The 24,853-nt window shown below is 35.6% G+C and overlaps 1 protein-coding gene across 3 annotated transcripts in view; it reads left to right on the top strand.

The window, feature by feature from the left end:
- Nucleotides 1-23,604, top strand: part of LANCL1 (LanC like glutathione S-transferase 1) — a 39,455-nt gene extending 15,851 nt beyond the window's left edge. For all 3 annotated transcript variants that reach the window (XM_081261668.1, XM_081261667.1, XM_081261669.1), the window contains 7 exons: nucleotides 8,100-8,307; nucleotides 15,908-16,043; nucleotides 16,607-16,753; nucleotides 19,447-19,629; nucleotides 21,276-21,452; nucleotides 21,883-21,955; nucleotides 22,571-23,604. In XM_081261668.1, the coding sequence (XP_081117794.1) occupies nucleotides 8,100-8,307; nucleotides 15,908-16,043; nucleotides 16,607-16,753; nucleotides 19,447-19,629; nucleotides 21,276-21,452; nucleotides 21,883-21,955; nucleotides 22,571-22,647 (1,001 nt within the window). In that variant the 3' untranslated portion in view covers nucleotides 22,648-23,604. The remainder of the gene's footprint in view (nucleotides 1-8,099; nucleotides 8,308-15,907; nucleotides 16,044-16,606; nucleotides 16,754-19,446; nucleotides 19,630-21,275; nucleotides 21,453-21,882; nucleotides 21,956-22,570) is intronic.
- The last annotated feature ends 1,249 nt before the right edge of the window (nucleotides 23,605-24,853 follow it).

The following is a 24,853-nucleotide window of genomic DNA, read 5'->3' as shown; positions in this document are numbered from 1 at the left end:
TCTCTCATTGTCATCCAGGAATAAGGCATTGTGATTAATCAAATTTTCAGACAGTGTTGAGAGGTAACAGATTATTACTATACATTAATGTTCAGAAAAAGGATTCAGTAATTTAATAATGAACTATATTGAATAAATTTTTGTTTTCCAAGGGAATGAGGGTCATTGGTATGCAGTTTCATATATAATTTGATTATTGAAGCACAGGAGTAAAGATCAAAACATAATTCATCTTAAAAGTTACTAAGACATTTGAATGATAGAAGCAAAAATGTGTGTGAACGTACACCAATAACTAATGTTATATATTAGGTACAATCCTAATTGTTTGCGTTAATTCATTATTCTAATTCTCAGAACACCTCCATGGCATGGGTCCATCTCACAAACAAGAAAAATGAAGAAAAGCAAGGTCAAGTACCTCTCAAGGTTACACAGCTAGTAGATTACACAGTTAGAGTTCAGCACAACAAACTTGGCTCTTGAGTCCTATTATTTAGCCTTTGAATGAGTGTATATTTGCATGTATTTTCAGCTTCTACATTTTATTCTGTACATTTCATAAGCAAAGATTATTTACTTAAGCTATGAAATGGAATAATCTGAGCAATGACGACCCGATAACTCATGTTTTACAAACATTTTAGAAATGGCTAATGACAAGTCAGATTTAAGTGTTTTATCTAAAAATAAAAATAAGAATAATTCCTGGTGAAGCAAAAAAGGAATTTGGAAGGAAAGAGGAAAAGAAGCCTTATTGAACAGCAAGAGGAATTCCTGTTAAGTCTACAAGAAAAAGGTTATTTAGTAGTTATTTACATGAAGTAAATCCTGGAAAAACATATGGGCAGTTTGCAGCTAGAAAAATGAAATCTCCAGCATTCTTATATAGGTGTTTTTCCCCATCCCCTAATCCTATGTTAATATATTCAATATGGTCTCTGAATATAAAATTCATTGGTCAAGACTTTCCTCATAATTGCTTGTATTTGAAAAGACTTGTTTGAGGATCTTCTCAAATGCATTATCATCCATAACCTGAAATCAATCAGTAGTTTTTACAGCTGTTAATAATTGATATTGTAAAGAAACAACCTCAGTTCTTTTCACCAGCATCCTCTCTTATAAAATTTAGTACACTGAAATATAATCTATCATTATATTGATATATGACACATGCCAGCAGTAAGCATGAGTTGTTCATTTTTACCCTAATTCTCCTCCCAGTAGATTTACAGGAGTTCTTTACAGTATGTTCTTTCAGCTAGAGCAGCAGGGGAAGCATTTTGGTTATTTAGGTACTCAGTTAAGAACTTCTATATGTGACTACATATAACAGCACACAGTGCAGAAAAATAACAGGTGTGGAGGCCCTGTAAAATCAAATCCCATCAGCTACTTAGTGGTCCTTGTCCAGAGATCCATGGCATCTGTGGCACAGAGACCAGAACACTAGCTTGTCATTGGACTGGGTTTTGTTCCAGATTGTGGGTTCTGGGGAGTATCGAGGAGGATTTTTAAAATGCTTTATATGATGGAAGGCACAAAACACTAGTAAGGAATTATTATAAAGGATTAAATGAGCAGATGAAGTGTTCTTGAGTTAGAAATAAGCATTTTCTGGGAAAGATTGCTCCCGTTGCAGATAACTTAGTAGAAAAGTAAGTAAACCCAAGGGGTGTCTTATCTCACTAGGGTCTTTAAGGAAAAATGAGGGAAAGTACTAGCTCACATTTAACTTCATTTTTTCCATAGTCTTAACTATGATTCCAAAGGGAAATGGTAATCAGCTCGCACTTCAAAAAAAAAATATCTAGGACTTCAGGGGTTTTATTTTTAAAAGGCATGACCCATGTTTCTGTAACCAACTCACAAAATTAATGAGGCTAAGATTGGCATATATTTCCTCTTTTCAAGTATTAGATAACATTTTAAATAAGAGGCTGTGCAGCACAATCCCTAGAGTAATATTAACTTGCAAGTCATTATAGTGTTTCAAGATGCTGTTTCTCTGATCTGCCAAATGTATAGCCTTTGAGCTATGGCTTTAGCATGTGGCTCTTAGTTACTGCTGACACCATATTTATTTGAAAGGAATCACTCTGGCCAGGTGTCTTCTATTTGTAATTTGATCTTATAAGTAGCTCTGCATCAGAACCAGCATTTCAGTGTCTAATTTGAGCTCTGAGCAAATGTCCTTCACCTTCATGAGAGGCAACTATCCCTCCTCCCAACCAGAGCTGGTAAGGCACATGGAGGGAATCAAGGGTGTGAATCCACACCGGATTTATTAAAGCCCTTCACAGCAGCCACTAGATAGATGACTAGGCCAAGAGCATTGCCTGCTCTCTTTCTAGCTGTGCTGTGTATAATGTTCATGTCATTGTTCTGTAAGTTACCTTAAATTACTAAGACAGAGGCTTGAAATAAGTGTAGGGTTTAAACCTCACCAGTGAAGCACAAAATGCAGGATGAAAGTATAGAGAGATCAAAAGAAGTGGTGGGAGGGAAGGAAGACATATCTAAGCAATTTGACTTTTACAGACAACCCAAAGAAAGCTACAGCTGTGTCTATGTTTTTCATCCCAATAACTTCAGCACTAAGTGCCTAGCCAGGTCCATAGTCAGTGTTTAATAAATATTTGTTGGATGGATGATGGATGGATGGATGGATGGAAGGAAGAAAAGAAGGAAGGAAGGAAGGAAAGTGCCCTGTGATTGCTACTCCAGCTACTACCTGTGCAGACTAAAAAGAGTGAAGATGTGCATGACAGTGTGGGGAACAAAAAAGAAGAAAGTGAGAGCCTGAAGAAAGCACAGACTTTTCAGAAAACTAATGAGAGAGGCCATAATGTAGGGAACACTATTCTAGCCTCATGGATAAGAGAATCTGGGAGGGAGGAGAGATGCAGGAACATGGGAAAAGAGAAGAGTATATTTCCTCCACACTGTCCCTTTAAATCAGGGATCGGAAAGAGGGCAATGTGACTTAACATCTAATGGGATTGGGCATTTATTATTGTTATATGCCAGGGACTATTCTGAGTGATTAGCAAGATTCACAGTCATTCTGTAGAATAATTACTATTATTTACGTTTTACAGATAAAAATGCTTGTATATAGCAAGTTTTTGTGAGTTGAGATCACACAGCCAGAAAGTGGCAGAAGGCAGGCTTCAACACCAGCATGGAGAATCTATGCTCTTAACAGCTGTTAGGAGGAGGGATTTATCACCTATTATGGCAGAATAAAAGACCTAGTGCTTCCAAATTTGACATGTACAAAGCAGTGAACTTCAGTCACCAATGGAAGGAAGAGGAAAGTTTAATGTTTTCTTAAATATTTTCTCCTTCTGCACAATTAGCTCTGAAAATAAATGACACCTCTTCTTTGACAAAGAAAAAACAACTCCTTTGTTTTGCATAATATTAAAATAAAGACACAGAGTCATGACTAGTTTTTTCCCAGCTTACCTGTACTTAAATACTGGAGTATATGGAAAGCCAGCAGCTCATATTGCTCAGCTTTAATCCAGCAGCTGAGCAAATGTCCTGATCAGTGTGCAGTGTTCATACCCAGGTTTGGTGGCAAGTACGGTGCCCAGTATCAACAGTGACAGGGAATGGAAAGCTGCCCTAATGACAGCTGTAATTTTTTTGACGAAACAGAAATGAACATATCCATGCATTCACACACAAAATTGGAAAATAGTTCAAAGATTAGAAAGTACTAACCTGATGTAGAAAAACAGGTGATCCTACTTCATACTTCTTATATGCCACCCCAATGCAAAAAGAAGAACACATAATAATTAATTAGCTTTTAAAGTTTCAACAAAGGAGCAATGTATTTGAACTTCAATTATAACCTCCCTCTCTTAGGAAGTATCTTTCTTTCAAAACTATTGGGTATTAGTTGACCACCACCAGTGGCTCCCACAGAGGTTAAATCTAACCTGATTTTTCCTATCAGAGTACATCAGGGGAATTTTTAAAAACCTCTTTCTTGCAAGGAATTACCTTGTAGAGCTGAAGTACCTTGGCAAAGGTTTTTATAGCACTATAGGCAGGTTGTAAAATAAAGGAAAAATGTTAAGGAGTGATCTGTAGAATGCAGAATTAAAATGTTTTGAGATATTCATCTATCTGTGGGGATTTTTATCATCTCCATATCATTTGAGATACAGCAAGGTTTTTGATTGGTCAAGATGAATAGTACTAATGATTCTTCAGAAATTCAAAGGCTTAGTATTAATTACTTCTCAACAGCTGGCTGTATTTATAGTACTGCTAAGGATAAGTAGCTGAGTAAGGAAATTGCAGATTTAGAAATGTCCCTAAACAATTTACCCTCCCTTCCCAGAGTAGTAGCTGTAGAAAGAAATGGAAGGTTCAAAGCTTCTATCCTGACAACCAGGACTGATGCCTGTCAACAGCAGTTTTACTTGGTCCTCACAGTATTTTCTTTCAAGTAAATTAGTTAACAACATTTCAAAACCAAGAGATTCCTAGGATGAACTATGAAGCAGTACCAGACTTTATGAACTTCTTGTACAGAATTTCTAGAACATTCTGCAGTGGTGGAAATGTTCCTGTGCTGTCCACTGCAGCAGCTACTAGCCACATGTGGTTATTAAGCATTCAAATGTAGTTAGTGTGACTGAGAAACTGGATTTTATTTTATTTTTAACTTTTTTTTGATAAACTAAATTTTAAATTTTGTTCACTTTAAATAGCTGATGTTTCTATAGCCACTGATGAGTAGGACCATTGGCATTGAACACTGCAGTTCCAGGAGAGCCAAGCAGGCTCCAGGAGTCCTAACATCAAAGTAATAAGTATATGGGCTTCTCCCAGCCTCTCAGATCACAGAGGAAATGATAAGCAGGTTTTCTTTGTTTTGTCTTGTTTTGTTTTTAATGAAAAGTAATTCCCACTTGCACTGTCTTTTTTTATTCAAGCTGCTTCTAAATTGCATTGGGAATCATTGAGTACTTCAGTTAACACGGAATTAAGATGGTATCCCAAATATTTTATTGATCACCTTTAATGACTTGAGGATTGATGGAGAAATAATGTCTACTTAGATTTTGCTTTACATATTTCTCAGCATATCTCTCTTCTTATGGATTACTTTCTCTTTTAAAATATACCCATATGTTTAATATACTCATATGTTTAAGTCACATATGAGTATATCTAATAAGATAATGAAATTCAGGCAGAAAATCTTAGTTTTCATAGCTTAATGATAGTTATGGAATAGACCAACAATAACAACAAAGAACAATATTTAACTTAAATTTTATTTTAATGAAAATTTCAAAACATCCAGGTTCAAAAAAGGAAGGCTTTTATTTTTAAAATAAAAATAATTCTAAAAATCTTAAAACAATTGGGAGTATATGTTTATAATTAAAAGCATTCAAAATTAAACTCATATAAATTGTTTTTGGTCGAGAAGAAAAAGTATAGATAGAAGAAGGAAGCATATCTCAATTTTTCAAGTTTTTGCTTGACAAATAGTTCACAAGGAAATTTTATCTGACATTCAAACTTAAGCTCAAGAATTTACTTAAGTTGGCTGTTGGCATATTTTAAAGAAGTAGAATATTCTGTGATTAAAAATAAAGAAAATATTAGAAAGATGAATCTCTGTTCATCATCCTTTGTCAAACCTGGTGATGACTGTTGCCCTCTTTGGGGGATGGCACCATTGCCCATTCAACTGTGGAAGGTAGACATTTGGGAGACAGCATGGTGTCTCCCTCTTAGTTATCCTACCAGGTGCTGTTTATTTTTTACTTTTCAGACCAATACCTTCTCAGTTCATTCTTATGACATCTCTCCTGCACACCCACCTGCCTATTGTCTCACTCCCACTCCTGAAACATCCCCTTAACTGCTTCTCCTGCATCCACTGTTTCAAGCCTTACAGTGTAGCTACAGTGAATTTAAGAGAAAACAAATCTATTTATGCTCTTCTCATGATTTAAAATGGTGTGTTTCAAGTAATACCTCAAATCTTTAATTAGCTAAAAGATCCTATATGATCTGATCTAGCTTCTGCTAACTTGCTAGCTTTGAAAAGAGCCATATTCTTTAAGGTTAGGATTAGTAGTGTGTGACGTAATCACACACTACTAAAATAGTAGTAGTGCTCTTAAAATAACAGTAGCTTTAACACAGAAGTTTATATCTTAGGTTAATAGCAATCCAAACACTGGTGTAGTAAATTCATTGTTCTCTAGGATCTAGGCTGCTTTCATCTTGACATTTTGCCATCCTCATAACACAACTTCCAACTTTAAGGTCAAAAGTGGCTGTTCTAGCTACATCATCAAACCTTCATTCCAGTCAGCACAAAAGCAGAAAGGGAAAGAATTGGTAAGTCCCTTGAAAATGGGATACATAGAATAAAAAAAAATTAATAAGACATGAAATGTCTTTGACTTATACATTCTGTCTTATTTTCCTGACCTTGGCTGATTTGTAAGTATGCCCAAAATAATTTTTCTAATTGGCAACATTCATCATTTAAAATCCTTTTCACCCATGGGTGCTTTGTGACAGAGAAGGTGAACACTAAACTGAAGATCAAGTCTAACACCAGGCCCAGAACAAGAGGGAGAAGATAAATTAAACATGAGTATATGGAATCTCAGAAACTTAGATAATTCTCTGCTGTTCAGAAAGAAAAAGAATAAGTGAAATATTGTGAGACTCAAAAAATGACTACATGTTTTTCGTGAGAAATACTTCAAATCTTAAAATTGCATGCCTTAATACATTTTGTTTGTTAAGTATTGAGGCTAAAAGGAATTGTTGCTCGTGAGAGACAAAGGTCTGAAAAGGAAAACAATCACTGGACTTGTATTTAATCACTTTTTATTTTCTCAGATCTCGGTCATGTTATTATCTGGCTTTTGTGCTTACATAACTTAATTAAGCAAGTTCAGGCATCAGTGGGAATAGGAGAGCAAGATGAAAGGGTAACAATTTAAATGGATTGCCAGCATATGCGTGATATGGATGGAGATGAAGCCTATTAAGGACCTCATTCAAGGAAGAAGCTCTTGACATTGATCATTTGTGAAAGGGAATTTTTTTTTCTTACCCACATACTTGGTTTTGTACACTTGTCTACAAACCTTAAGCAGTAGTACATCTGATCATCAACTTGTGGAATTACTAACACGGAGCCACTTTGAAAGAGCAGACAAGGTTATTAACTTTTGTAGGAAATGAAAATTTGGCCTTAATATACATGTGAAATTGAGTTGTCTGTAGCACAAAGCTTTGGAGATTACCCATGCAAAATGAGAAAACTATCTAAATTTAAAATTGTCCTCAGTACAGTGAAATGTAATTTTGCAAACCACATTTTTACTGCAGTGAAATCTGTGAAGAGATTGGCTCTATTAATTTAGATTTAAACAGAGGCTCCGTGTCTTCTAAAAATGGTAAATGAGATGGAAAATGTACTTTAAGGAGAAAAAAGAGTTTTTGAAAATGCTGCAGGCAGGCAGGCTCCATACTCCACATCTTTGAGTCTACTCTGAGACCAGTTGGCTTCAGAAGAAGGTCTTGATCTACTGTGACAGGTAGTTGGAATAAGGACATGCAGACAACACCTCAGTTACAGGTAGCAGGCTTCAAGAATAGGATAAGAAGCAAATCAAGTAAAACCCAAAGCTGAAGTCACTGACAGCTCTTACTTAATAGTAGGTAGCTGAGTCCTTGACAGAAAAGAAAAGATTAAAGAGAAATTGAATGTATTTTCTCAAATATCAAATAACTTTCTTACAATCCCTGCCTGAAAAGATAGTGTAGGTAGGGGATTTGATGACACAAACTACCTTCTCACACAAAAGTTTTTTGTATGAAAAGAAATTTAGTTTTCCAATCCCTACTTTGAGTTTCTTTAGGTTACAAGGACAAAACATGTCTTATTAATTAAATCATTAATTAAGTAGATTACTATGTTTTGGGGACCATGATTTCATAACTTATCGTTTAGCTATCAAGAATACATACATGCCAAAATAAAATCAGTTGTCCTTTCTTCATCTTTACATTGTTTTCTTTTTGCTTTCAAGGTATTGCTGTGCTTTACTTACATCTCTTTGAAGTGTTCGGGGACCCTGCCTACCTCCAGATGGCACATTGCTATGTGAAGCAAAGCCTGAACTGTTTGACCAAGCGTTCCATTACCTTCCTTTGCGGTGATGCAGGACCCCTTGCGGTGGCCGCTGTGCTGTATAGCAAGATGAACAATGAGAAGCAGGCAGATGATTGCATCACACGGTAATGTTTTTTTGTAAGGATTATTACCTAGACGTATTGCATTTTGCATATATCAGCAAAAAAACATTCTAGTGAATACTTTTCTTGGCAGATAAATTTTATTCCTGCATTTGATCAGTTCTTATATATTTTTCCTGTGTTGTAGTTAAGAAACAACCATTGTAATCCCTATTTTATTGCAAGATACAAGACATCGTCATGTTCCAGATTAAACATGAGTTCAGTAACATTTGTGAGATCAAAAACCTAATCAAGTGATTGCTAATCCAGCATCAGAAATTCAAAGAAATGCATTTAAATTCTTGCATTTAAGCCTAGAGGCATCCTAAGGGACCACAACTAATTCAAGACTGCCTTTCTCAGGGACAATGCCATGTAAATCCAGATTTCCATTTTTAATACAAGTCATGGCACTCCACTGGAACCTTATGAATTATGAATAACTAAACTTTTGTATTAATAAACTTTATTTGTTGCCTTATTAGAGTTTATTGAGCATGCCTTTGAATTTACTAAGGAATCTGACTGCCATGCAACTCCATGTAGGGCTCATAGGCTCCCACTGAGCATGTTTACACTAACAGGAGAGTTGCAAACTCAGCAGCATTTTAATCAGTGATTATCACTGAGTTGTCCATGGTTTTTCATGCCCAGTATTCTCTACTATAAAATACCACCCAAATAACATTATCATCACCAGTAAAGTTAGTTAAGGATCTCTTAGTTAAACAGTTGGCCTTCCATATCCACAGTTTTACATCCATAGATTCAGCTGTGGATCAAAAATATTACAAAAAAATTTTCTTTTGTACTGAATAGTACAGACTTTTTTTTTATACATATTGTTATTCTCTAAGCAATACAACTATTTACATAGTTTTTATATTGCATTGAGTATTGTAAGTAATCTGGGGATGATTTAAAGTAGATGGGAAGGATAAGTATAGATTATATGCTACTATGCCATTTCATATGAGGGTCTTGAACATCCACAGATTTCAGTACCCACCAGAGAAATGGGAACCAATCCCTATGAATACCAAGGGGTGACTGTACTGTGTGGTGGTGTGTATTTCATCAACAGGCTTTTTGGACATAATTATGTTGTATTTAAAGAAAGAAGCATTCATGCCCATATTGTTTAACCACACATGTACACAAATTGGCAAAAGCATACACAAACAAATTCTCCCTCTTCCTTCAATTTTTCTTTATTATATTTTTCTATTTTTATCTTATTACTATTTTCATATTGTAACTTTCACTGGAATTTTTTATTTTTTACTTTTTTTTTTTTTTTTTTTACTGGGAATTGAACCCAGGGATGCTTAACTACCAAGCCATATCCCCAGCCCATTTTTTATATTTTATTTAGAGACAGGGCCTCACTAAGTTGCTTAGGGCCTTGCTAAGTTGATGAAGCTGACTTTGAACTCACAATCCTCCTGCCTCAGCCTCCCAAGCAGCTGGGATTATAGGCATGTGCTACTGCACCTGGCTTCCACCGGAAATTGTAAGAGAAGGAGAAAATGAGTGGGTCAAGGAGTCTTTTACTCTATAATGCTTTGTTAATAATTATATTAAAAAATCCCCTGAATTGACATGTTTTAGTGAGCTCTTGCATCACTGTGACCAAAAGACTTGACAAGAACAATGTAGAACAGGAAAAGTTTATTTAGGGGCTCATGGTTTCAGAGGTCAGTGTCCATGGTTGGTCAACTCCATAGCTCTGAACCTGGGTTGAGGCAGAATATCAGAGTGGAAGGACATGTCAGAGGAAAGCTATTCAAGACACTGCAATCAGGAAGCAGAGAGCTTTGCTCACCATCGACAAAATATAAATCCTAAAGGCAATCCGAGCCATTGACATATCTCCTCCAACCATACCTCTTACAGTTACCACCCAGTTAATTCATAACAGTGGATTAGGTTAAGGTTCTCATGACCCAATCATTTCATCTCTAAAAATTCTTGTATTGTCTCACACATGAGCTTTTGCAGGACTCTAAACCATTTTTTTATGTATAACTATGCTACATCTATTAAAGGTTATAAATTATGTAGTACAACTTATTTAGTGTATGTGGAAGAAAAAACTCTAAAATTGTATTTCAAGGCTGGGAAATATTTAGGATAAAAACATATTACCAAGCTTGACCAAAATGGCAAATGGAATGATTGCTTTAAAGTTTAATTAAAATATGTTCCGTCCATAACAATTGACTTGTGTGAGACTAACCAATACAAAAGCTATTCTATACTTAAATTTGAAACACAGAAACTACCTTTTTTCTTTTTTCTTCAGCAGTTTAAAAAACCTCACAAGGTTCATAAGATAGTCTTATTCAGTGAATTGCTCCTAAATACCATCAAATTAAATTGTAGTGCTCCCATATTTTACAGATGATGCCACCATTTCCCAATATATGTGCAGCCAAATAGTAAGAGTTTGCTGTGTGAGGAATGTTAATGGTATTCATTGAAAACAGGGTATTCAGATTGGGGATTTTATTCAAACACTAGTTAAACAAAATTAAATATACACCTCTACTGGCTGTTCAGAGTCTTTAGTAGTTTATGTGCATAGAGAAACACTGCAACTCTAGAGAGCAGCATTTACTAAACTTACATAGACACCTGTCTTCACACATCTTGAAGACCTAGTCTAAGAAACACTATACCAAACATCAATGTTGGTTTATTAAAATCAGAAGAATGAGTTAAGATTCTGTTTTTTCTTGATAATCTTGGTAACAAAATTTTTTATTTTTTATATCTTTTTATATTTTTTATGAGATTTTCAAGAATATAACTGGAAGACTTGTTAAGGTTAAAAATTAGGAATACAGATATACGACAGAAAAATATACTATTTAGATTTTTAAAGTTCATGGTAGAACAGAAAGAAGAATTATTTGTATATGCTTGCTTTATATTTCAAATTTCCTCCCTTTCAGCGGAATAATTTATAATTTTTATGGTTTGATTTTAGAAAATTCAAAATTATTTGGTATCAGTAGGTATTAAATAAACCTACATGCTTGTTTTACTTTTTACCAACCTCCTTCCTCGTATCATACCCCTTTTGGGATTTGTTGTAGAGGCTGTGTTGTGCTCCACTGCCAATATCAATCATATTCTAACTCATCTTTCCTTGCCTACATTTCTTTTATGTAATGGTCTTTCAAAAATCTTAATTTTGAGTTTAAAATCCAAAAGGACCTCTGAAATCATAAAAAACCTAATTCTTCAACAAAGAAACTGAAATTCAAAGAAATTAAAATTTTTTCCTTGGGTAGAAATCTTAACCTTGGGCCTTTGAGAATCTTGTGTTTTTGTTGTTTTCGGGGAGGTGTTGTTTGTTTTGTTTTGTTTTGTTTTGTTTTTAGAGAGAGAGAGAATTTTAATATTTATTTTTTAGTTTTCAGCGGACACAACATCTTTGCTTGTATGGGGTGCTGAGGATCGAACCCGGGCCACACGCATGCCAGGCGAGCACGCTACCGCTTGAGCCACATCCCCAGCCCCAGGGGGGTGTTTTTTTGTACTAGGAATTGAACCCAGAGACACTTAACCACTGAGCTACATCCCCAGTCCTTTTTATATTTTATTTTGAGACAGGGTCTCACTAAGTTGCTTAAGGACTCTCCAGGTTGCTGAGGCTGGCTTTGAACTTGTGATCCTCCTGCCTCAGCCTCCTGAGCCATTGGGATTACAAGCATGCATCATCATGCCTGGCTGACCATTTTTACTTCTCTGGCAAGTGTCTCTGACTCCTCAAAAGGAGTGTGTATGTGTTCTTGTTCATATTGTCCTGCTGATGACCAAGGGGTGGAGGAGTGGACAACAGTACATAGTATCACAGTTGGTAGTTCTTTCCTACTGCCTGATATATATCATATCCACTTTTACCCTTCTTTCTACACAGAGGCATTAGTACCACAGCACAAATAGAAAGCATAGCCTGTTAGGTACCCAATTAGGTGACAAACCTGACATATTTAGTGCTTTAGAGCCATACTTAGACTGATGAAGAGCTTTAGCTTTCTAGACAGGAAATGTATCAACTTTCTGCTTTTGTAGTGTGATGGGTCAGAAAAGAACTACTTTTTTTTTTTTTTTTAACTTACAAACCTTTTGATATAATACAAAACCAAAACACTCTCCCAATAACACCCTGAGGAAATACTGCTAGTTCTGGGATAGAAGTAGCCTATTTCTAAATGTCTTTATTTTTCCTTCAGTGACATTTCAATGACTTCCTTTTCTCTCTTTTAAAGATTGGTTGTTATTAATATCAACATAATCAAAACAAATAAATGGAGCTGGAACAATATGCTTGCGGGTTTGAGAGTTTACAAAAACACAAAATAACCATTATGATTTATGAATGCTATTATTATTTTTTCTTAGCATGTGAAACATGCAGTCAAAAGTCCAACTGTTGCTAACCTCTGATTCAACTGGTTTAGTGATATGAATTAAAATCCAGGAAAAAAAATGAAATACTTCCCTTATTACCCTAAAATCCATTGAACAGATACTTTGAGCATATTTTACTTGTAAGTATATGAAAAGTATTTGCTACTTGCTTTGAACAACCTAAATTAATTAGAATACTAATTTTGTATCGCCACCTAATGGTAGTATAAGTGATAACATTGGCAAAGAGAAAGGAATGGCAATTTCTAATTTCAAGCATTTTATTTTGACAGGAACCTCATTAGCAGTAAAAGAATAATTGTTCTGAGTAATATATCCATAGTGCATGTTTGCTTTAAAAAGTATCTTAAATTCTCCCTTTTGAATAGTTCTTTGATTCCCTTTTCAAAAACAAATCAAAAATGCTTTTTAAAATCTAAATTCTATATAACTCAGTGCATTTATATTAAAATGATAATAGGTTCTTATCTAAGTGCAAACATTCTGTTTACTGCAGCAGTTTTAAACAGATTTGTGTCTTTATAATCTCAGTGATACTAAGGGTACCATATCTGGTTTGAGGAAAAAAAGAGAATTCTTAATAAATGCTTTTGAATTCTTTTGAAAATTAGGGATGTATATGTGTGTGAATGTGTATACATATTTATATGGTAGTGAAATAGAAAACATAGTGGCCCATAATTCTGCCACCCACATAGTCATGAATGATGATGAGCAAAGGTTAAACAAAGTATTATGAAAAAATACAAAGAAACATCTGACCATGGTGACCCTGTTTCTAACATAACCGCTGCTCCACTGTGAGTTTATTGCTTATTTTTTAAAGGAGAAAAAAATTACATGAGCCAACATTTGCATATTAATTTGAGATGCCTCAGTTCTCAAGGTGTAATGTGAAAAAGTTGTAACTTTTGCAATAACTGCAACTAGCCATGCCCTTTCAAACTCCTCTTTCCTATTGGGAAGGAAGTTCCCTTGAAATCTCCTTTATACCTTTTTCTTTGCCTTTGTTTCATCACTATTAGCTGCTTTCAGTCACTAAAATCATCTAATTCTGTCTTTTTGAAACATATCCTCTTCATTTTAAATGTTAAGCATATCTTTCCCCTCAAAGCTTATGGAAGTAGTAAAGAGGGAGGATTATTTTCCTTTTTACAAGTATGCTCCCTGTGGAGCTGAGATTCTCCACTCTCTCTGTTGGTGTACAACCTGGTGTTTGTTTACTTGGGTTTCTTTTATTCTTGTTTTTTGGTAAATATTGGTGGCCCCATATATTAGCAGGGGGAGCTGTATACCTTCTCAGCTATACCCTGACCTCTGAGTATGTTAAAATGAAAGTATAAGTAGTTGTACATTCTGCCAAATGTGCAAACATTTGTTAGAAAGAAGATCCACATACATACACACATGCAGATAGTTCCCTACCCTGTTCTTATACCTCAGAGAAAGCCACATCATCCTCAGACCCTTCTTAGAGTAAATATACAACTTATTTCAGTCTGTAGCTAAGCGAGTATATACATCCCCCACTGCACTTTCAAAATTCTGTGTGAATAGCAAAGACATTTCTCTATCACATTTACTCCTCTACCCACTGCTAAAAGGAAAAAAAAGTTTCATTCTCAGAGTTTAACTATCAAATGTGATTTCTTTTCCAGTCTTATTTACCTCCATCTTTAACTTCCTCCTATCTTCTGATTCCCTGGGGCTTCCCTCTTTGGTCCTCTGGGAAGAAAACTTCAGACTTTAGTTATCCTGCTCTGCCATATACTTCTCATGGCTGCCTGCATCTGGGGCTAGATGATGTGGAGGATAGAAAGAGGAGTAAAGCGGTGAGGTTCACCCTTCCCCCAGGGGAATACAGCTCCTCATATCTGTGAGAAAGTTTTCTTCCTTTGGAGTTCTGGCTCCTGTGAGTTCCATTGCTTTTACTTCTGCTGGCAACATAAGATTTCCTGTAGACTGGAGCACAAGAGAACAAAGAAAAAATTATCCTCCCTCTCCAGGCATTAGGCTCTTCCTTTCCTGTTCATCCTTGAGACAGAAGTAAAGGACTGCTTTTAGGGCTATCAGCCCACAGGGAGCCACCTCTGGGCTTTGGGCCAGGGGCATACCAGAGGGGAAAACATGACAAACTTACCTTTAGTTTGGTGGATCTTCAAATTATGGTCTTCTTCCCCATTCTGCCTTCTTATATTTACTTTTCAGGGTTCTCAAATAGCTGCTACATGTTTTCTGTCCAGCTTTGGGAGACTATATTTAGTGGGAGAGGTATGATTGAGTGTGCTTACTCCATCTTACCTGGGACAAGTAACAAAAATAACTTTTATCTGAGAAACTGAACTGAGTTTGTCAATAGAGACCTAATAAATTATAATACATCCACTTAGCTCAACAGTCCTCTGTAACTGTAAGAAGGAATCTGTGCCAGTATGTAATGGTTGTAAAGATGTGTTATTCAACAAAGGTGTAGAACATGGTGGGATATATTTATATTTATAAATATGTGTTTTTATGTCTGTATGTACATAAAATAAATTTAGGAATACATACAAAAAAAAAATTGGTCACCAAGGTTATTTCTGAAGATAAGAACTAGAAGGCTGAGAGACTGGAAGACAGGGACATGATACTTTTGTGCCATCTACATGTGTTGTCAATTGCAGTAGATCAGGCTGCCATACAGATTCTTCACATTAAGGAATAAACCAAGGAAGGAGAGGAGTGGGATGCAAAAAGCCTTTCATTTTAAGGAAATAGTGGTCCTTTGTGTGTTCATGTAGTCCTTTCTCCAGGCTGCATGCTCTGATAACCAGCAGTTTGGTTTCTCTGATGCCAGCTGCCTAAGTACTAGTCTTAGGATATAGTTCCATGAAGAACTAGGAGGTTCCAGGCAGCCTCAACCACTCACTGTATTCTTTTCCTTTGATTTTTTTTTGTATGCTCCATTATAAACTAAAGAAAAAAAATTTAATTGAGGGCTAAATCTTTGAACCCAGATTGTATACATATATATCTTTATACAAATGTGTTTTATATGCATAAAATATCTATACCGTGTGTGTGTCTGTGTGTGTGTGTATTAATGTAACATTTTTAAGTATTCACCAGTAGCAATCCCTGTCAGATAATTTTAGGCATGTGTTTCTATTCCTAGGCTAATTCACCTAAATAAAATCGATCCCCATGCTCCAAATGAAATGCTGTATGGACGTATGGGCTACATCTATGCTCTTCTTTTTGTCAACAAGAACTTTGGAGTTGAAAAGATTCCTCAAAGCCATATTCAGCAGGTACCACAAATTGATGCTTTTTAGAAGTCTTTTTGGGAGCCCATTTACTTGCTCATTGCCGAACCTATTACCTTTGTCTTTCCAGTTAGCACATCCTCCTACTTAAGAAAGAGGGTGTATCTTGACCTTTAGAAGTCAGACACAGAGGACCAACAGTAATTCACACTAAATGCTGCTGGAAACACTGGGGAGGGACTTGAGTCAGAAGGCCACCTGCTCCATTTGAGAGTTTAGAGACTCTTTCAGAGGAAGGTCAGGGCTAGATTTCACCCCCCAGATGCAGATGTCTCCTTTTGTGCCTGGAGGAGTTTATGCTTTCCTTTGACAAGTGAATTCTTGTAGCACTAGTAAAAAGAGTTCAAGATCCTCCTTGTCTTTCCTCACTTCATTTCTCACTTCTCTGAGACACTTACTTCTCTTCAGTTGAAGTAAACAGTGCCCCTCCCTGGCAGAAGTTTAATGTACCACATTTTTCAGTACCTCATAGCAAAAAGCTCCTTGCCTCCACCAGAAAAATTTTTATTCTAATTGTCTTGTTATTTCGGTTGGCTTTCTCTCTGTAGATTTGTGAAACAGTGTTAACCTCTGGAGAAAACCTAGCTAGAAAGAGAAACTTCACTGCAAAGTCTCCACTGATGTATGAATGGTACCAGGAATATTATGTGGGTGCTGCTCATGGCCTGGCAGGAATTTATTACTACCTGATGCAGGTAATGGATGAGTATGGTGAGACTTTAAAATTTGCCTCCCGACTGACACGTACACTGTATTGGGTAGGAAGACAGACCCTACAGCTTTGTTTTATACTTCTGGCAACTACAGCAGCATGTTGCTTGACCCAAATAATGGTAACTTTGGCCTCAGTGCATTTTAAAGTGTATAAACTTAAAGACACTGTGCTTTGAGTTGACATTTGATTTGTAGGTGACCATACCTTCCTACCTATTGCCACTTATGATGACTAAAGAATTTTGACCTGTAATTCTATATGAAGTGCCCTTTGCTCTTCTCTTTCAGCAAATGCCTTTAATTAATATATTCCCATATTATAAGATAAAATCCACTGAAACAAATTTTCTAGGAGTGAAACTAAAATCAGTAGAAAACAAATGAGTATATGTTACCTGTAGTTCTTCAGTGAATTTTGAATAATATACCTGAAAAACAGCTGAATGTATTCTGCCCAGCTAGGCGCAGTGGTGCACACCTGTAATCCCTGAACTGGATAGACGAGCAGTGAAGGCCAGCCTCAGTAACTTAGCAAGACCCTGTGTTAAAATAAAAATAAAAAACTGAGGATGTAGCTCAGTGGTAGAGTGCCCCTGGATTCAATTCCCAGTATTATAACAACAACAACAAAGTGCTACATCTAACAGTTCTTGGATCCTGTTAATATTGGGAGACATCAACTAAAGTCAGATAGACTTAGAAGTCACTGTAGAAACATGACTTGAAGAGGTCAGAAAAAAACTTCTCAGAGAATGTCATTTTAGGGGACTTAGAAGCTCTCCTTAAAGAGGATTGGTACTTATGAATAAGAATTTATGTTAAAAGAAAATAAATTCTTAGTGGCAACAGAGGGTACCCCTCATCTTCCCAGAGCACAGTGTGGTGTAAAGTGCTTCATTAATATGTTCAAAATGAGTGCTTGGATATACATATTATCAGCTGGTTGAGTAGCCAGCTATAATAATACAAAATGTCAGGTCTGCTTTCTCTGACTCAATAATGAAAATAGAGCTGAAAAACTCAAGGTTATTACTGATTTTTGAATGCAAAATCACAATTTGTATGTTAGTGCCAATCAGATGTCAGCTGTAGTAATTATTCTGCACTTCTCAATTAGAAGTTTTATGATTAGGATTTTTGACAATTTAGACTTGAAGTTCCTTTGTTTTTCTAGCAAACTCCCTCAGTGGCTCTTTTTATCTAGAAGTACATGTAAATTATTAAAAAGTTTACAGGGAAGGAGAGTTCATGTCTTCTGAAGTTCAGGGTGAATTAAAATCATATGTGTCAGTGACTGGATTACTTCATTGACCTTTCTCTTTTTTATTAATTTTTTTAAAATTCATATGTGGCAGCAGAATATGTTATAATTCATATTACACATATAGAGCATAATTTTTTGTATCTCAGGTTGTATACAAAGTATTTTCCACCAGTTTGTGTCTTCATACATGTACTTTGGATAATGATGACCATCACATTTCACCATCATTTCTAACCCCACACCCACTTCTTTCCCCTCCCACCTCTCTGCCCTATCGATATAGCTCAGTTGGTAGAGTGCTTGCCTCATTGACCTTTCATTAAAACAGGTAATGAGAGGACATCTACTCTGCCTCTTTTTCGTTAGTTGTAAAAAGAAATATGAAAATCTAAGTACTGACTTTTTTTCATTTTCAGGTTATTATCTATTTGAAATGATTTCATTTTTAATCCTGAAAGTTCATTTAGTAAAAGCCTCTATATCAATAAAATAAAGCAATATTATTTTTAGGCCATGTTGGACAAGTTTACTCATTCTACACTAACACTTTAAATTGAGCTTTAACACTATTTCTTATGTAAAGTATAATCCATATGTCCCCTGAAGAACTTTTAAAATCTTGTGAAAGATGTTTCATCAATATTGCTTCATTCCCAGCACTGCCTCCTGCCTATGCTTCACACCACTGCCCACCCCACATGCCCCACCCCCTGCCTGATAAAACAACACTTAAAAATGATTGTTTAAGTAGTGAGCAGTGCATTGAATTAAAAGTATCAAAAACGGAAGCTAAAAAATTGTATCAAGAGTTGCCATTCATATGCTTTATATCAATATGTCCTATAAATCTGTATATCATTTTGTGAGATAATGCTGTATATAGATGAGTTTCAAATCCTCTACAGAAAGATATGATTTAAAGTTATGCTATAGTTTGGTATCAGATTCCATGTCTCCTAACTTGTAAGTGTCCTTTTCTATTGAAAACATTACCTGACACTTTCTGAATATAATAGTGAAAGTTGTCCTTGCTTACCTAATGAATCTCTTTGTGAATTTTAGAGCATGTTATAGGTATTGAAACTTTAGGAAATTTCTTCTACACTCACATTCTCAAGTGTTTACTTAGGAAACTTACTTATATGTATGCAGATAACAACAAATGCTGAAAAATAATACATACAGAAGACCATAAGCATTGACTGATGGCCAAGTTTTATTTTGATTTAAAAATTATAAAGTGAAATCACAAAAGATTAAAGCAAAATTATGCACTAGGTGAAATTCAAAGCTTTTTAATGACTCTTTATTCCTTTTGGTCATGTTTCTCTACTGGTTTAAAACTCATACTGAGTCCTGAAAAAGTCTGTTCGCTTCAGCAAAACTAACAATTTTCTTTCTTATTTTTAGCCCAGCCTTCAAGTGAGCCAAGCAAAGTTACATACTTTGGTCAAGCCCAGTGTAGACTTTGTTTGCCAGCTGAAATTCCCTTCTGGCAATTATCCTCCATGTGTGGATGATAATCGAGATCTGCTTGTCCACTGGTGTCATGGAGCCCCTGGGGTGATCTACATGCTCATCCAGGCCTATAAGGTACTGTGTACTTTCTCATTTGAGAAAAAATTGGAAAACATAACTAAAATTTTTTTTATTTAAAATGACTCTTACAGTCCTTAAAAGAGTAATATATAATTCATTTGTTAGACTTAAAATCACTTTGCTAAATGAATTATTGTCTCAGTATCCATTGTTCCACAGAAGACATTATTTCATAGAACAAGAGACTGCTTCACTGACAGAGTAACCAAGATTATGACATCAGTGACAGAGCCAAAATAATATCCCAGAGGCTGAATTATAAATAGAACCCTCATCCATTGCTGATGGGAATGTGAAATGATATGGCTTCCATGGAAAATGGTTTAGTGGTTCCCTCACAAAATTAAACATTTAATTAACACATAATCTAGCAATTCTACTCCTAGGTAAAAATACCCAGAAAAAACTGAAAACAAAAATTCAAACAGATTTGTATGCACCAAATCAGTGTTCATAACCGTTCCTCAGCCAAAAGGTGGAAATTATCCAGGTACCCACCAACAGATGAATAGATAAAGAAAATATGCTATATATGAGTCTTAAAAAATATTGAAATTTTAATATATACTGCCACATTCATAAACTTTGAAAACATGCTAGGTGAAACAAGCCAGATACAAAAGGATAAATACTTTATGATGCCATCTGTATGAAGTGATGCTGGGGTCTTGGGGAAGGGAGTAGGGAATGGGGATTTATTGCTTATAGGTATAGAATTTCTGTTGGGAGTATTAAAAAGTCTTGCACATGGGTAGTAATGATGGTTATATAACAAGGTGAATGTAATTAGTACCACTGAATTATATGCTTAAAGAAGTGTAACTGATAACTTTTATTATTTGTACATCTTACCACAATAAAAAAAAATACAAATATCACTCCTAAAAAGGCTGGTATGGATGGCATTGCCACAATCAAAGAAAAGGTTTTCAATTGAGGGGAAAAAAATAGAAGTAAACTAAGACATGTATAACCATTGGTCCAAATCAAATATAAGTTATGTCTGTAGGCTATAAATAGGCATTGGCATCTCATAACTAAGCAAGCTTTTAGTATATCAAATTCTACGTTTCAGAAAGTCAGATATAATAGAAGGGCTTTTAAAACTGCCTTATTCTGCTTTTAAGGATTTGCAATGGGATATTAAAAATACCTACTCAAGAGTATTTCTTAAGTCTTTGTTCAAAATATAGCAGGCAATAAAAGATAATGAAGGTCTACTTGTATTGTTCTGATAGTTATGTTTATAATCAGTTTCTTCCCCAGTATATAAACAAACTTCCTATTTAATAGTAGCAATATTACATACAAAAGTTAGCATTTGTACTTCTGAGAGTGACTCATGATGATAGCAAGTTTCAAGTTAAATAATGCTGCTTAAATGATCACACCCCTATACACAGACACATGCACATAAAACAAGACCATGTAGACAAGGTCAGGCCCAGTTAATTAAAAAAAAAAAAGCAAAGCCAATTTTAATAGTTTTTTACTACCGGTATAACACATCTCTGTCACTAAATCCCTTGCCTTTCTTGTCAGGCCCTCTCTTTTCTTCCCCTACTACTTCTTTTTTCATAGCAGGAAGGAACCTTCTTTTATATTCTGTATAAGAAAACTCACATTCCTTGACTCTTCAGGTGTTCAAAGAGGAGAAGTATCTCTGTTGTGCCTACCAATGTGCAGATGTGATCTGGCAATACGGTTTGCTGAAGAAGGGGTACGGGCTGTGCCATGGTGCTGCAGGGAATGCCTATGCCTTCCTGACTCTTTACAACCTCACACAGGATGTGAAGTACCTGTACCGGGCCTGTAAGGTAGGGTTCAGACTGCCAGAAGCAAAGTAGCTTCAAAAAATTGAGGGAAGCACTTTCGTTCATCTCTTGATATTAATTTAATTTTTAAATCATGAATCATCTGTAGGTAGTGAACGTTGTTTAAGAAAAACCTTCAAATGCTGTTTGGTTGAATTTAGTATTCCTTTTAAAGGGCATAATTCTACTCAAAAGCATTTATGTGAGAAAAAAAGGAATAGGGTGATCTTGTTGCTGCTTCTTCCATAACCTTGATAATCTGTGGCTTAGACCACTCATTATATTTCCTTCTAAGCTATGTATGAATGGCATTTATCTCTTTTCTCCAACTTGATAGTTTTTGACTTTTCAGAATAACACTTAGGGGCAATATATCAACCTCTAGGGTCACTGAAACAAATTATTCTAGTAACTTAATTTGATCTCATTGCAGTTTGCTGAATGGTGCTTAGATTATGGAGCACACGGATGCAGGACACCAGACACCCCCTTCTCCCTCTTTGAAGGTATTTTTCACACATTACTTATATGCCTTATAATATCAGCAGCTACTTCTCTGCTTGGTAATGTATTTGAATTTGAGGTGTATCAACAAATTAATTTGATGATCATTTCTTATAGTACTTACTAATACAAGAGGTCAGTGTTAAAAATCACTACATGTACTAGCACAGACCTAATAGTGGTAGTCATAATGGTGACCACCATTTATGGAGCCAGGCACATGCTGAGCATTTTGCAGATGCTGTCATAAAATCATTTCAGCAAAAACATAAAAGCATGTTATTCTTATGTCACAGTTAAGGAGACTGAGACTCAAGAGAGGTAAGTGGCCCATGGTGCCATGGGGAAAGAACTCACATGTGGTAAATGACAGGGCAGAGACTTGAACTTGTATGGTTCCATTCTCTCTCCTGTTTTCCCTCTGGATAAAAAGACTAGGCACCTCACAGGGATCTCCTGTAATATAGAACTGTAAAGTATATAAATATAGACTGTTTCCATTTCATTTAAATTTTTGCCATTAATACTCTAATGTTGTTAATGCTAAAAAAAAAAGTAACTCTATAAAAATGGGAGTCATTTGGTGTAATAACTTTTATCTCCTTCTCTTCCTTCAGGAATGGCTGGAACAATATATTTCCTGGCCGACCTGCTAGTCCCCACAAAAGCCAAGTTCCCTGCATTTGAACTCTAAAAGGAAAGCATACTCATACCCTGCAGCTTACAGCATGACCCTTTCTGTATATTCAATCCTGGTCTAAGTGCTTTCATTGCTTTTCAAGGAAACAGAATCAAACTATGTGCTTGATTGAGTTGGGTTTTGTTTTCCAGAATTTGTCTTTAGTTGATTTTTTTTATTATGTACTTTTATTTAAAAGTATGCAAGGACATCTGTTAAGTTTCTTCCAAAAGGAAGGACGGGTGATAAATACAGTGTTTTGTGGTCATTTACATGTATTTTAGAATTTAGAGGAAAATCTTATTTAAATTTATGAATATAACCATCTGTTACTGTTCTAAAAATGTTTGAAAGAAACTAAATACAAATAAACAAGGTTACATACATGACCATGATTGAATATTGCCCTCACCTCTTCTGTGTCATATATTTCCTCCAACAGGAGGGTGGGCAGCTTTATGACTTGGTCTTTCTCTAAGTGGTTGATTATAAAAGGGGACAAAATATAACTATATGCTTCCAGGTGAAAAACTTGCAAGAATTATAAACTAGACTTGGGACCTTACGTACCATTTTTCAAATTCCTGATGTCTTTTTGGTCTAGAAACAGACTTTCAAATCTGCCTCTTTATCAAAAAGCATCCAGATACTGTATATGCCAGCCTTTTTATAAAAAACTTAAAATGTGATGGTTGTCATGAACTTTCTGATGTGTAAATTCAAGATAAACTAATAACAGCTGTTTATTGTTTTCTCTAAATGAAAAAATACAGTGTATTTTCAAACTATTAAATTTGTTTGCTCTTTGGTATTCAAATTAATTAGATCACAAAGCTGATTTTCTGTGGGAGAGCTCAGAATCTAGTCTGCTATGTTTGATCTAAACTTTGACTTGTATTTTACTTACTTCCAATGTCTGTGCTTTAGTGCTGGTTGTTTGGTACAAGCCATAAAATATATTCCGTTCTATTAGTTTATCTGAACATTGGTCTTTTCACTGAAGAATACAGCTTCTACTTCTGCTTAAAAAAGGGTGGGAAGGGCATTGCTCTATAGCCAGTAACTTCAAAAAGAACATAAGCTTTGGATAGAAAATTGTGTTCGTTAAGAGAAATTACCAGAGGTCATGCTTTTAACAAGTTAATCTTTTCATATCCTAGGCTAATAGTTCCTCATTTTCTGAGATACTAGAATCAGGTTTTTACATGGCAAATGAAGACTCCTGGTGCTTCAGAGTTCTGTACAATTGTATTGACGGAATCCTCCTCCTCTCTCCCATAGCTGCCTTTGCCAGGCCTGCTTAGACTCCTTGGGACTGTTTTGGGAACATTTTGTAGCTTTAAAATAACAGGGTCTGAGAATTTTTAGTGTGCCTATTTCGTGGCTTTCTTGGTCACACACACTCAAAAAAATGCTATTTTGCCCGGGGCGTGGGGGGTGGAGGGGAAGAATCCCTACAGAGTGTATGCTGGTTCCTTTTGTTAGTAGTCCCCTGTTACTTTCTGTTAAGCACCACAATAACTAATATTATTGGAAATTGTCCTGCTCTCTAAAGGCTACTTGACAGTAGGATCTAAAAAGTAGCCCACTGCTTAGTTTTTAGGATTGGTTACTCCCTCCGTGACTGGTATAAGTCAAGAGACTTGTGCCTCTTAGATTTCAGAAGTGCTTCTAGTAAGTTCGTGCAAGCTGTGCCTTTCTTGTGCAAGTTTCAGACCAAGGGTGTCAGCCCTTCCAGGAATAAGTACAAGTAGTGCACAGCAAACCACATTTGCCTTGGCCTGGGGATCCAGCTTGAGAGAAAATACAGCTCATTTGGCTTAATTAAATGTCGTATCATATTGTGTCTGTACTTTTAACTACTGGAGTTACTAACTAAGGGGAAAAGAACCAAACACTCCTTCTGTGAGCCGGGGAGACTTGATCACAGTTCTTAGTATTTTACTATAATTTGATCCCAGGAAGATATCAAGGCAGGGAGGAAAGCATTTCAAATAAGATTCTTGTTAATATTTGAATTATACTTTAGCAGTTGTTATCCATTCACAAATTCATCTATTCAAGTGTTTTCTTTTTTTTAAGGGTTTTAAGATTATTATTAAACTGACAGGATGTTTGTGCCATTGTTTGTTTTATTTATGCTTAAGAGCTAAGAAAGTTTTGATAGAATTTGAAATTCAGGCGGAAGTTACAAAGACAAGATCTTAAGACCGTGGTAGAG

The sequence above is a fragment of the Spermophilus citellus genome (assembly GCF_964194105.1).
Source record: "Spermophilus citellus genome assembly, chromosome: 11".
Taxonomy (NCBI): Eukaryota; Metazoa; Chordata; class Mammalia; order Rodentia; family Sciuridae; genus Spermophilus; species Spermophilus citellus.
This window is presented reverse-complemented; position numbering and strand designations above follow the sequence as displayed.